Below are 12,424 nucleotides of genomic sequence, written 5' to 3'. Positions count from 1 at the left end.
CTGCAACTATGGACCAGGTGGTGAGATAAAAGAGCGCATAAAATTTCAGGATTTAGAATTCCTACATCAGAAAATGTTATCCCAGCAACTGTTCGCTGTCCTTTCCAGTGATTTCTCATCAATTGTCGAATTTGTAATGAGTAGAACAAGCGAACACAAACTTGTGTCATTTCATCGTTTTTTCCAACTGCAAAAAAAACAAGAAAACACGCGAAAACACGCATTAGCAAACTACATGTTATTTAAAATTGTAAATCATGGATTAAATAACGGGACATTAAAACACGCACAAATTAGCGCATTAACCTAAAATATTGGGTTTTTGTCAGGATCTAATTTTTCTTCTACCAACTCTGGCACACAAGGAAGGGCGGATTATTAAATTTGAAAAATTGTTTGATGTACTATTCCCAATACAATCCCATTATAAAGTTTATGATTTGCACTGAAATTTTGCCGGTAATTTAATATGTTGTAATACATGTAAAACTGGTGCCTGGCCTCCGAAAGTCCCCGCAGTTGAAGCGCGGTTCGGAGCATGGAACTTCAAAGCCAAGTGGAATGTTACACACCCTATTGTTATGCTTTAGAACTGACGAATGCGTTTGAATAAATTACAAGAGACTCCTTTCTTTCACCTCCCTGGTTTAATAATGCCTGCCATTTCAATACCACTCTGACATCCTGACACTCGTGGCTGGCGCCATAATAGACCATTTCGTAATGTAATCGAATGTAATTATGCTTATATATCTTTGTTAAGTGCCTCGTTATGAATTATTTCATTTCTATAGTCAAAAAGCGAATTGCAAACATTAATTGTTGCTAGGTATGACAAACATTATGGCGTGTCCTACCTAACAGCACATCATGCATCAATTTGCATTCTGACTATTTAAATACAATTATTCATAACAGGTGACTGAAATACTTTGTAACGAGGCACTTCACAAAGATTTGTGCATTAAGTTTGATTACATTACGAAAATGGCATATTCATTGGGCCGGGTCAATCCATCCATCCACACGAACGTACGTATGGGCCTACACACACGAAGGCCCGAGTTCACAAAGGAGGTTTGTCGACAAACCTAGGTTTATGTGCGTCATATGACGCGGTTTGACGCGTTTAAGACCAAGGTTTGTCGACGAATCTCTTTTGTGAATTCGGGCCGATACGTTTACGCGTAATCATGGTTATCTAAAGCGTTATTGTTATATATACACCCTGTCTATATCACGTAATCCACACACCTGAAATTACACTGTCATAATTATTCATGTTCTTCATAGTTCATACTCACGCTAATCATCCAATACTACAATATCAATATAGTATTACACCATCTTCATCAAACAACAAATCTAAAACACGTTAATTCAGAAATAAACCTTACCTCGTCGAAAGACAAGAGAAGAAAGCGGATGTAGGTCATAGGTCACAGGGGCTGCCACCAACGTCAAATATGCATCAAACCTTGAAGCCGTGTTCAAACTATCAATATACTCCTTACACAATTATTAATAAATTTCTCCAACAGGAATACAAATAGATGCCTTACCGTATTAAACACAATGGCGCTTTCCCCCCCCCCCCCCCCTCGCTCTCTCTCTCTCTCTCTCTCTCTCTCTCTCTTCTCTCTCTCTCTCTCTCTCTCTCTTTCTCTCTCTCTCTCTCTCTCTCTCTCTCTCTCTCTCACACACACACACACTATTCTTTTATTTTTTGCACATTCAATTGCCATCTTGGGCTCCCTGTCTTTCTTTAAGTTGTTCACCTTTTTATTATTTCTATCTCTTTTTTTTTCTCATTCTTTTTAAAAAACTTTTCGTACATTTGTATTTCTTATTACTTTAATTTGTAGTTCTATGGAGTGTATGAGTATATGCATCGTGAAATAGAGAGTGGGTGAGAGAAAGCGAGAGGAAGAGGGGGCAGCGGAAGAAAACTAATGTAAATGTAAATATTACTACACGCATACGTACACGTGAGCATGTACCTATTTATGGTAAACAATGAAAAGATATGGAGCGAGAGAGAGAGAGAGAGAGAGATAGATAGAGAGGGGTAGAGAAAGAGTGAGAAAGAGAGAAAGAGAGAGAGAGAGAGGGGAGAAAGAGAGAGAGAGAGAGAGAGAGAGAGAGAGAGAAGATGACGGACAGATACACAGACAAGTCAGACGAATAAGATATATAAATAAGGCAAATATTGTAAGCTTATTAGGCAATACCTATATTGCTCTGAAGAAAAGTTTAATATTGATATCGGACACATTTATGACAATATAAGAGCGAAGAAAAGCACGAAATAAGAGCAAATCATTGTAAGTGAACAAAAAGGACGATTCTGTTTCACCCATGATAGGGGTGAAAGAACGTAGGGTGGGGTGGGAGAGGGGTACTACGCATTACCCTTCACCTGTCTAGGTGATCTTTAACAGTGAATCATGAGTCACAATGAAAGTATGACAGAAGAGTAGCTGACTAAATTGATGCAATTTCCCCTGAGCCAGATTACTCGTTATATTTTCTTCAATTCATATACGAAAGACTCTTCACAATCCGATAAAACACTGTCATCCCGGGCATGGTAGGCCATATTTTTGTTTTTCTTCAATTCATATACGAAAGACTCTTCACAATCCGATAAAACACTGTCATCCCGGGCATGGTAGGCCATATTTTTGTGATGTAAGCACAGACAATGCACATCCCAATTGAAGTAACTTTCTCTGTATAAGTGAACATGCCTTCCTATACTTAATTCTCTCCTCATTTTTTTTCTTCTTTCTCTCTTCTTTCCTATCAACTTTCTGTTATATAAAATGTAATTTTCATAATAATATCTATAATGTTCTTTCGGTAACTGTGTTAATTTTATCATGGGCGTTCCCAACTCAAGCTATGCTTTCCGGGTTTTCGCCTCCTTCCGTATCTGAATTATTTACTGTATACTCTATGTTAAAATAATTGTTACATATATAATGTTATACATTGTGTTTCATATTGTACTGTTGAGAAGGAAATAAATGTTAATAAATACAAAAATACAAATATGCTGATAGTAACTGTCTGAATATTAAGAGTTGTGCATTTTGATACCTTATAAAGTCCATGAGGCAAGTTTTCCTTGTTTTCGGTCATATTGATGTGCAATTCGGGCTTGATAGCTCTGTGCGATTTATAATTACCCCCATAAAAAATGCCTACGTCTTTACTTAATCGTGTGTCAAACGATCGCGAAGAATTTCGAAGAATAAGAGCTATTGCTATAGGTTGTTGTATATCCCATAGAAATATGTTTGCATTCCTTAATATGTTATTGCAATGTACACCCATTCAAAATATGATTGATAATGCAATGGAAATTGTCTATAGGTGAGCTTTTACGAATATCTTTATTCCATTCTCTTTAATTATTGAAAAATGAAATTATAAGTTTGTATTGATAAATTAATGATGCAGCGAACCAATCTGATTGACCTATATGGGACTCTCCATACAGGGACAGATGGTGTGACTAGCTGTCTAAAATTATCGGTTGAGACATGAACTGGATATTGTTCGCAGTTGCACAATATTTTAACCCCCCCCCCCAAAAAAAAAAAATAATAATAATAATAATAAATAAAATAAATAAATAAATAAATAAATAAATAAATAAATAAATAAATAGATTTAAAAAAATAAAAAATAAAAAAATAAAAAATAAAAAATAAATAAATAAATAAATCCCAGGCATAATGTTATTACTCACTCTCTCTCTCTCTCTCTTCTTTTCTCAATTGATATTCAGTGTATTCTCTCGCTATTTTCCTCTCTCTTTCTTCATTTCCTCCCACTCACGATCTCTTTCAAGTCGTCATTTCTCCCGTTTCATCACCTTCCTCTCTTTTTTCTGTAAAATTAATTCTCCTCTCTCCCTCTCCCTGTCTCTGTCTCTGTCTCTCTGTCTCTCTCTCTTTCTCTTTTGTCATTATCCATCCAATCCCCCTTTCCATTTCTCTGTCACATACCCTCTCTATACCCCCACCTCCCCTCCCCCCCCCCCCCTCTCTCTCTCTCTCTCTCTCTCTCTCGACTGCAACAGCAGATCCAATACCCTTTCCACATACTGTTTAGGAGACCGTTTTTGAACGAGTTTAAAAGTTAGGGTTATCGCTATCAATAGGACTGCGACTCTGAATTCAATACAACAAGAAATCAGCCATACCATCACCAGCCTTCATATTTTCTTCAATTATTTATTGAAACAAACATCATTGTGTGATATAGTACCAAGTGTTCACTGTACAAAAACAATCAGATTTTACAGTAGATTACGTTGTCCGTCGTTGCACCCGCCCATCGTTCTCATCGATCATTTTCTTTCAGAGATTCACAATGACATTATATTTTTTTATCTTACAAAGCAGCTTTTGTACAGAAATACTAGGACATTTTATAACAGTGAACACGACTGATGTTAAGGAACGTGAAGTGAATGGCACATTGAGATTTTAGTGAACACGGAGATTTTTAACTCTGCAAAATTGGGGGAAAGAAAACGCCGTCGTATCCCTTCTGCAACTTTTATACCATGAGATAATTTTTGTTATAATTATTTGGCGTGGTTAATTGAGACGCAATAGACTACCTCCGAATTGAAATCTAAGGGCTTGATCCAATAAGCTATTTTTTGTAGCAGAAATCGTATTCATGATCTAAAAGAATAACGTGGTTACTCCTCCTTCAACAAACATTCGTTTTCGTATCACTGAAATTAAATAAGTTCATTTTAAGAGTCAACAATTACCCGTGTCCAATGATATTTACGTGGTGCGTGTACGGGAAAATACAAGAAGCGCATACTTTTAAAATCTGGCACTTCTTTTACCGAAAATATCAAGTCATGCGTTATGGTCTGTTGTGCGTGGGATTTGAAATACAGACCCCTGGCATTGCAAACTTCGTATTTTTCATAAATCCATATCGGCGAGAAAATAGAAAATACAGATGTTGAAAACGAAATTCTAGAAGATCCTTAGGAAATGAATTCCTTTAATCTCAACTACAGTTTTATTTTACAATGTGGATACTTTAGAAACATCTACATCAACAATGGTCTACCTAAGACAAATATTTCGTTTTTCAACAGATTTTTCAGCTCAAAGCCGACCGTACGTGTGACACATACAAATAACATTTTGACAATTTTCAAGGTGCTAATATAAATTTATCACAATGATCTATGCATAATGCACTTTCCTTTTACTATGGTAATCATCATGAAATACCCCTCCCCATTCAAACGCCTCCCTCCCTTCACCTTTTCCTTAACTTGCCTCTCTCCGTTGCGTGGTGTTTCACGTCATAAGAAATTAGGCGAGCTTACAATTTGAAATTATTAATGAGACGTCTTGACTTTGCCAACAAATTGGTTTTTGGACTTAAACGTTACAGCGTGGTTAAAAAGAATATGACAAAATAGGTATTTGAAATATTTTAAAAAGTAAGAAAAAGCCTTAAATATCTTAAATTAGACTTAGAGACGATTTCATCGGCACGACGAAGTTGTATTCGTCATGCTGATTCGATATCTAGAAATATCTTTATGATATTTTTGAAAAAAGAGTGGTGAGAGAAAACACAAAAATACCAAAATAATAAGTGGACAAACGCTTGTTCTTCGGTTTTGCCTTAAGAAAAATACCCAAGTACAAGATCGCAGGATAGATATTTAAGAAATAAAATTCCATCAAATTAATGTTGAACGTGTCAGATAATTAGAGGAAAAAAAGAATAATGTTATTACTCAAGCATTTTCAAATCCTATTTCTAGCATTTTGGTTGCATAACAAAGGAATGTAGCTCAACCTAAATTTCTAATCCAGAAAAGTCACATGAGGATTTAAATGGTCTCATTTGCAACGAGAGCTGTATATAATCATAAACTGTATTCATTACGTTAATAATCTCCTCTTCTTCGGTAGGTAGCGGTGCGTTCATAGATCGGCTACATGGAGGGAGTGAAGGGGTTCAGTGCTGTACTGTATGGCCGGAGCACACGGGGCATTGCTTCGATTGCAGTATTACCTGGCTGTGACACCTAAGCTTCTGAAGACATATGGCTCATACGCAGGTAATGAAACATGATTTCACATTTCATTTAGTATTAGTCCTTCTCACACAACCCCAAAGCGTCAGTCGTTGACGCAGTCCTGCGCTAGGCAATTGACGCCATGTGTTCAGCGAGCATCAGCCACCGTGGGGGTATTGAGTTTGAATAATCTTTTCTTATGTTCATTTTCATCACATTTTGCAACTGATTTGGGATCGGTAGTCATAAATTTCATGATGATTTACAAAAGATGGCGTTAAGAGGTGTTTTCTGAGGTGACGATTGTCGTTTTCTTCATTTTACTCTTAGATGTGTTCAACTGTTCTCGCTGTGTGGCCGTAACATGTAGTTCATTTTTTGTCGTGCTGTTGAAAGTGCACATCATGCAGAATGGAACCGAAGAAGATTGGTGCATTATGATCACCCTGGGTCTCTACGGAACATGGCTGCCCAGGAGCCTCGAGGAAGTCACATGACTAACGTCACCTGATATCTAAACATGCTTTGAGCAAGATGGCGCTTCACGTCATCCACAAGTCGCATTCAATCAGCAAAGTTCAAGCAGTCAAACTCGAAGTTCATAAAAGTAGAGCCGCGGCGTCACAGCTGGAGCGCGATGAAGCACGTTTCACGTCTACAGGGCGGCGACAGAACTTGACAGAGGTAAAAGTTGCATCGGAGGTGCCTGTTGTCTACAGAATAGGACGAGGAGTTCTACGTACAGCATGGCACACATGGCTCTGAGCACTTCAAGCAACAAGAAAAGCCACAAGTCTCTGCAGATACCTTTTATCAAGCATCTCGGTCATAGTCACTGTCATGGTCGAGAGAGTCCCCGTTCGGGATCCGATAGTACGGTGCGTCTCGTCGATCGTCCTCGAGGTCGGTCAGGGAACCATTCCTGTTATCGCCCAGAGGATTGTGAGATGTCTGTTGGTTTGGCTGATGCGCCTTGATCTCATCCTCCCTCTCATCGCCCTCTCCCTTTCCCGTCGGTACTTCCTGCATGAGAAGAAAAGAAACGAAAGAATCGAGATTAGCAAAGATTGTCAAAAATGGCGCCACGGATGAGAGTATTGCTATCCGAATAAGCCCCTCGTAAAACACACCCGAACTTCCCTATCCAGACGATATGAAGGCATTTCCCCGTTCCTTATTCACCACCGTAAGGAGGAGTCAATCACCCGGCGAGTGATAGCGATCAACTCTATAAGAATCCAACCCTTCTTGAAAGACACGCTCTCTGGAACACCACAACCCCTAGAAACGATCACACCCATAACGAGATTGCTTTGCGTTTAGGAAACCTAAAATAATCTTTGCAAAATCATGGTTTAACCGCTCAGTCCCTTTTTTTCCTCCCTCTTTCCTGATAAGGTTCAGCCTTGCCCTGTGTACGAATGCGTGAAGTAGACGGATGCGGAAATTTTTCCTCTCTCAAATGGCGTACATCCCATAAGGTCGTTCTACTCCTGGAAAGAGTGTATCCAGATTTAAAAACAGGCAAGGTTTTACCTTTAGGCAGACGCTTGAAAAAATAAACTCTATAATACATCCACTTTGCCTAGTCTATCAAGCTCGCATAATATTCAATAAAAACACCATCTAAGAAAACAATGACACCTTGGAAGAACACTTTTCTTTAACGTTCCATAAAAGATTTTGAATGAACTGTCTAATAACAACCTTAGCGGCCCCCTGATTTACTTTTACCACCAGAATCATTTTCTTGAAACAATTCTTATAACACAATGTGACCCTTCCGATACATGGTTTTAGACTCGGTAGATAAAGTGTTTTGTTAAATGATGCATGGAAATAATAGTGAAATAACACTGTACGAACAATTTTGAAAATAGATGTGATCTTTCGAATCTTTAGTCAACTTGGGGGGATACTCCACACCCCTTCCAACCCCGACAGACCTTAATGCATTACTCTCCCGTTTGCATCATCGCATCTGTCATTGATTCGTTCCTTCTTGCTTGTAAGGAGGAGGAGGAGGAGGGGGAAAACAGAGCATGAGTAGAGAGGGGTAAAGAGCCTTCGAGCTGTGATTAATAGCCTCGAATTACAAGCGTTTTTCACGGCCGTGGTGGACCATGACGTTTGGAGTGCTAGTCGATGTCTTCATCATCGAGGCAAAAGGTCAGTGACGACGAGGCGAGTGACAAGCATTTACTGCCTGTCATCCCAGGTCCCGCATCAAGCATAGGTGCAGCACCCCAGGCATTAGTCCCGTAGTGACGCCTTTTGCACAAGAGGCGCTATTTACTGAGTTCAGGCTGCGTCAGTGGATTTTTTTTTTCATTCAGTTTCTTATCATGTCACTCAAACCGTATATGCCCCGTCAAAGACCGCGCCAGTCATCGACGCAGACCTTCGTCAGCAAATAATCCTTGCGTCAAACGAGCATAAGGAAATTGCCGTACCCTGGCGCTTACTAATCATCACACCCCCTGGCAATTACTTGCCTACTTCAACATTCTGAGTTTCTGACACAGTTTCTATGAAAGAACGTTTGACTCTCTTTCGTCTGCCTGGCTTGTCGTTTACGACAGAAAATACACAGAAGCGAGAAAAACTAATTTAAATCGAAAGGACTACTCGAATCACTTGTTAATGTAAACTTGATTGTATCAAATTACAGCTACTTCATAAATCATCAAGATTGAGTCAATTATTAAGATGGAGAGAGGAATTAAAAATCAAATTGGCGACGCGCACTAAGTTAGTCTTGTACGCTGCCAATGCAATTTCAAGTCACTGGATCGCTTTGTTCCTAAAAGATCATCAATGCTTTACTTTTCTTGAATCCTTCCTTCATTTCGTTCTTCTTCCAGACTCGATACTAATTACAAGCAAGGAGAAATCTTATTTGAACATGGTAAATGGTTTGCTATACACCCCCATTTATGATTTCTAAGTACACATACTTAAAACCAAATCTCGAGGAGGCAAAATAAACGAGCTCCAAGAAATACGCTACTCTAATTTGAAAGGTATTTACTGACGATAATCGCATCCGCGCAATTTAGAATCTGGACTGAAGTGGTCTAAGTGCTTACATTTTCGGTGTGCTCGTTATATTAGATACTCATTTATCTAATATTAATGTTTAGCTCCGGTGTGTATTTACAGTAGCCTGTGTTTTTGTGGATATAATCTCTGACGGAAGCATCGTAATTCAGATGGTGCAAAGAGGCCACTCACCGGCGGTTTCTTTCTCTAGTATTCACTCTGATGGAAAACTACTTGACGCATTTTGCTCTAAGGTGCAGGCGGATTTCCCGCCATTAAAACAGTGTCGTCTGTGGCCACATAAAAACGTTCACTTTTACGATTCTTAATGTCCCTGTCTATTTTCCCAGCTCTTTTGTTTCCCGCTGTACAAGTGACTAGATAAACTTATAGGCTTCTCGAGAACTTCATAAAAGACAAATCGGTTGGATCTTACCACCGTTATGTTTTCTGAGAGGGTTGCAAATAGCTTCTTGGGACATGTATGACACTAATGAATAAATAACAACCAGATATCCTTCGTTAGCAAAGAGAAAGGTTTTTTTTTTATTATTAAGGATTATGCCGACAAAGGTGCTGACAAGGAGTTGCTAACAAATAAACTCAGGTGTCTTAATCAAGACCAAGAGTGCTCGTGAATCAAACTAAAGTAGATCTTTTTTATGAGATCGGGAAGTTGTCAAAAGAAGAAGAAAAAAACATAATTCGATGTGGGCACAAAGGGGCTGATTAAATCAAACCATTAACGTCTAAAGAGTGGTGAAATTACCTGTTTTAATCGCCTCCATTTAGCTCTCCTGTTCTGGAACCATGTCTTCACCTGAAAAGAATTGAAAAAAGACGAATATATAATTTTTTTAAAGTCATTCGTTCTTTTTGAAGAATTTTTCTAAACTTAAAAGTCAGTTAAAATAATATGCATTAAATACATACGAATACTTCAATATGACTACATTCTCTTGATTTGTGCATCATAATTATTGCATGGACATGGTTGAAAAGTTGAAAAATCAGAGGGAAGCGAATTTTCCCCATGATTAAAATTGTCGTGTGTAACGTGTTGACGCCCCGGTCAATCATTAGCTCACGGTGAGAGGGCCCCCATTAACGCCCCTCGACTTCTACAAGTGAAGCCTAAGATTATTCGAATGAAATAAAACTGAGCTATCAAGCGGTACTCTTCAATACCTCCAAACCCTCAATTTGCCAATATAGGGCTATCATTATGATTATAGATTAATATGATATTCATTTCTCTGGACCTTGTACAGTGTAGTAAGAACATATTCATTCACTTAATGGTTCTGAATAGAGCGATCCATCCGTATTCGAGTAGGTAATAATCATAATGTTTATGTTCATAATTGTAAATATGTTTTTATACGGGAAAATAAAACCAAACCAAAGCAAATCAATGATCTTGATACCCATCTTCTGTAAACCCCTCTTTCTTTTTTTCTAAATCCATCTATCTCTCTCTCTCTCTCTCTCTCTCTCTTTCTCTACTTCCTTGTTTCACTCATTCTTTCTCCTTATGTTACCTGATTACATTTATATCTATTTGTCTTCTTCTCCTAAAGCCTTTCCCTCTGCTGAGATTACTTTCTCATGCTTATTCATTACTTCTTCCTTATGTTATGTAATTGTATTTTTCACGTACATAATATGTAACTCTTTTATTTTTTTGTATTACTCTCAAATATCCATTTCATTAGTTAATCATTATTCGCTTCGTCTCTAATTTCACTTTCCTTCAATTTATCTCTAATTAGGCGTTCATACATTCCTAAACTAGGCTGATTTTGTGTCCAATCAACTTTAATCACATGCCCATCTAAGATCATTATTTGCTCAGTTTTTATTAAAAAATTAACGTACTTTTGGAAAACGTTACCCAAGATGACCACAAAATTGCCCAAAGTTAATCTAACCAGAAACTGCCCTCATTTTGAGCACTTCGTTTTAACCCAGTATACTAAAGTGTGTGATCCAATATGGTTCACATTATCGAGACTCCGCCACTATTGTGTGACTTGTTTTGATTGTAGTCCATGCAGATGGGGGCCCGTCAAACGCCCATCAAACGGCGCTACCCCCTGGACCATAATATTTGATCCCCCTCGATGGGCTGATCACTTTCAAATACCAGTACTTCAGAAGCACCACTTATCCCCTCTCACCATTATCCACCCCATCGCAATACACCCCTCCACACAGCACTAATCCCCCTCTTGCAAGGCTCCACCGAGATGTTTGATCAACCGGCGGTGTATATAGTGCCCCTCTTCGGGAGTCTATTTGCCCCCCATCCGTGGGGTGTTTACCCCTCTTTAGTCCAAGACAACGGTGTTAGGAGGATTTGGAGTCTTCCAGTGAGAGCTGGGTCAATACGTGCACAAAGGAATGGGAGATATGTCGTCTGGTATATCGTGGTTTTGCTGGTGATTTTTTACTTTCACCTTTTGACGAAAGGATAGTATGGAGATGGAGAGATGATCATGAAAAGGAAAGGGAACATGAAAGAAGGCATTGGGGGATGATAAGAGGAAGGGGGAGTGAGTGATAGTAACGAATTTGGAACAGAAAGATTATTGAAGAGATAAACAGTTTTAAGAGGAAGAAACAGAAGAAAGAAGAAAATTATCAAATTATACAAAATTAATGCTTTTAAAGGGGCATGGCCAGTTCCCCCACCCCCCCCCCCCCACCTCAACCAAATTTTCGATTCTAATCCACCCCCTGTCTACTAGTGATGATGGAGGGAAGATTTGATAGTGATTCCGATTGATCCAGTAGCAGTATAAAGAATATATTTACTTGTCTATTCCAACAAGGCTGTATGTCGCCGCCAAGAGGCGATTAAGTGGCCCAAATCGCTCTCGCAAACAGGTATAGAACACTAATAAATATTCAAAAGGTTTTTTCGATACGCATCGTATACGTTGAATACATTTTGGTCGTTTTCCTTACAAGCCCGATAGTCTGTTTCGTGCTTTGTTTAATCATCGAAGGCAAAAGTAAACACATACTTTTGTTTTGATTTGCTGCGTTTTCAATTTCTTTTTGTTTTTATTCTCTCCAAGCTAGCGTAGATGGGAAACGCCCACTTGTATCGTTGTACAAGAAATACAAGTAACACGGAACTCGTAATGAAACTGAAATGTTAAAGTGATCAGCCGTTAAAACAAGGAGTCAGCGGGCATATTTTTCCACTGTCTATAGAGTAATCTATTTAAAGTTCAAAACACTAATCAACAGTCGCCCCTTTTAACAGAAATATCAGGCATCGAATCACACTTTCAG

The 12,424-nt window shown here is 38.6% G+C and overlaps 1 protein-coding gene across 1 annotated transcript in view; it reads right to left on the bottom strand.

Moving 5' to 3' along the window:
- Positions 1-4,117: 4,117 nt before the first annotated feature.
- Positions 4,118-12,424, bottom strand: part of LOC115918645 (hematopoietically-expressed homeobox protein HHEX homolog) — a 41,851-nt gene continuing 33,544 nt past the window's right edge. Inside the window, exons 3-4 of the mRNA XM_030985857.1 lie at positions 9,891-9,941; positions 4,118-7,102 (exon numbers count right to left, since the gene is read on the bottom strand). Coding sequence (XP_030841717.1) covers positions 6,893-7,102; positions 9,891-9,941 — 261 coding nt within the window. The 3' untranslated portion in view covers positions 4,118-6,892. The remainder of the gene's footprint in view (positions 7,103-9,890; positions 9,942-12,424) is intronic.

The sequence above is a fragment of the Strongylocentrotus purpuratus genome, unplaced genomic scaffold (genome assembly GCF_000002235.5).
Source record: "Strongylocentrotus purpuratus isolate Spur 01 unplaced genomic scaffold, Spur_5.0 spur5_scaffold_15, whole genome shotgun sequence".
Taxonomy (NCBI): Eukaryota; Metazoa; Echinodermata; class Echinoidea; order Camarodonta; family Strongylocentrotidae; genus Strongylocentrotus; species Strongylocentrotus purpuratus.
The sequence above is the reverse complement of the archived record's forward strand: the minus strand, read 5'-3'. Positions and strand labels throughout refer to the sequence as shown.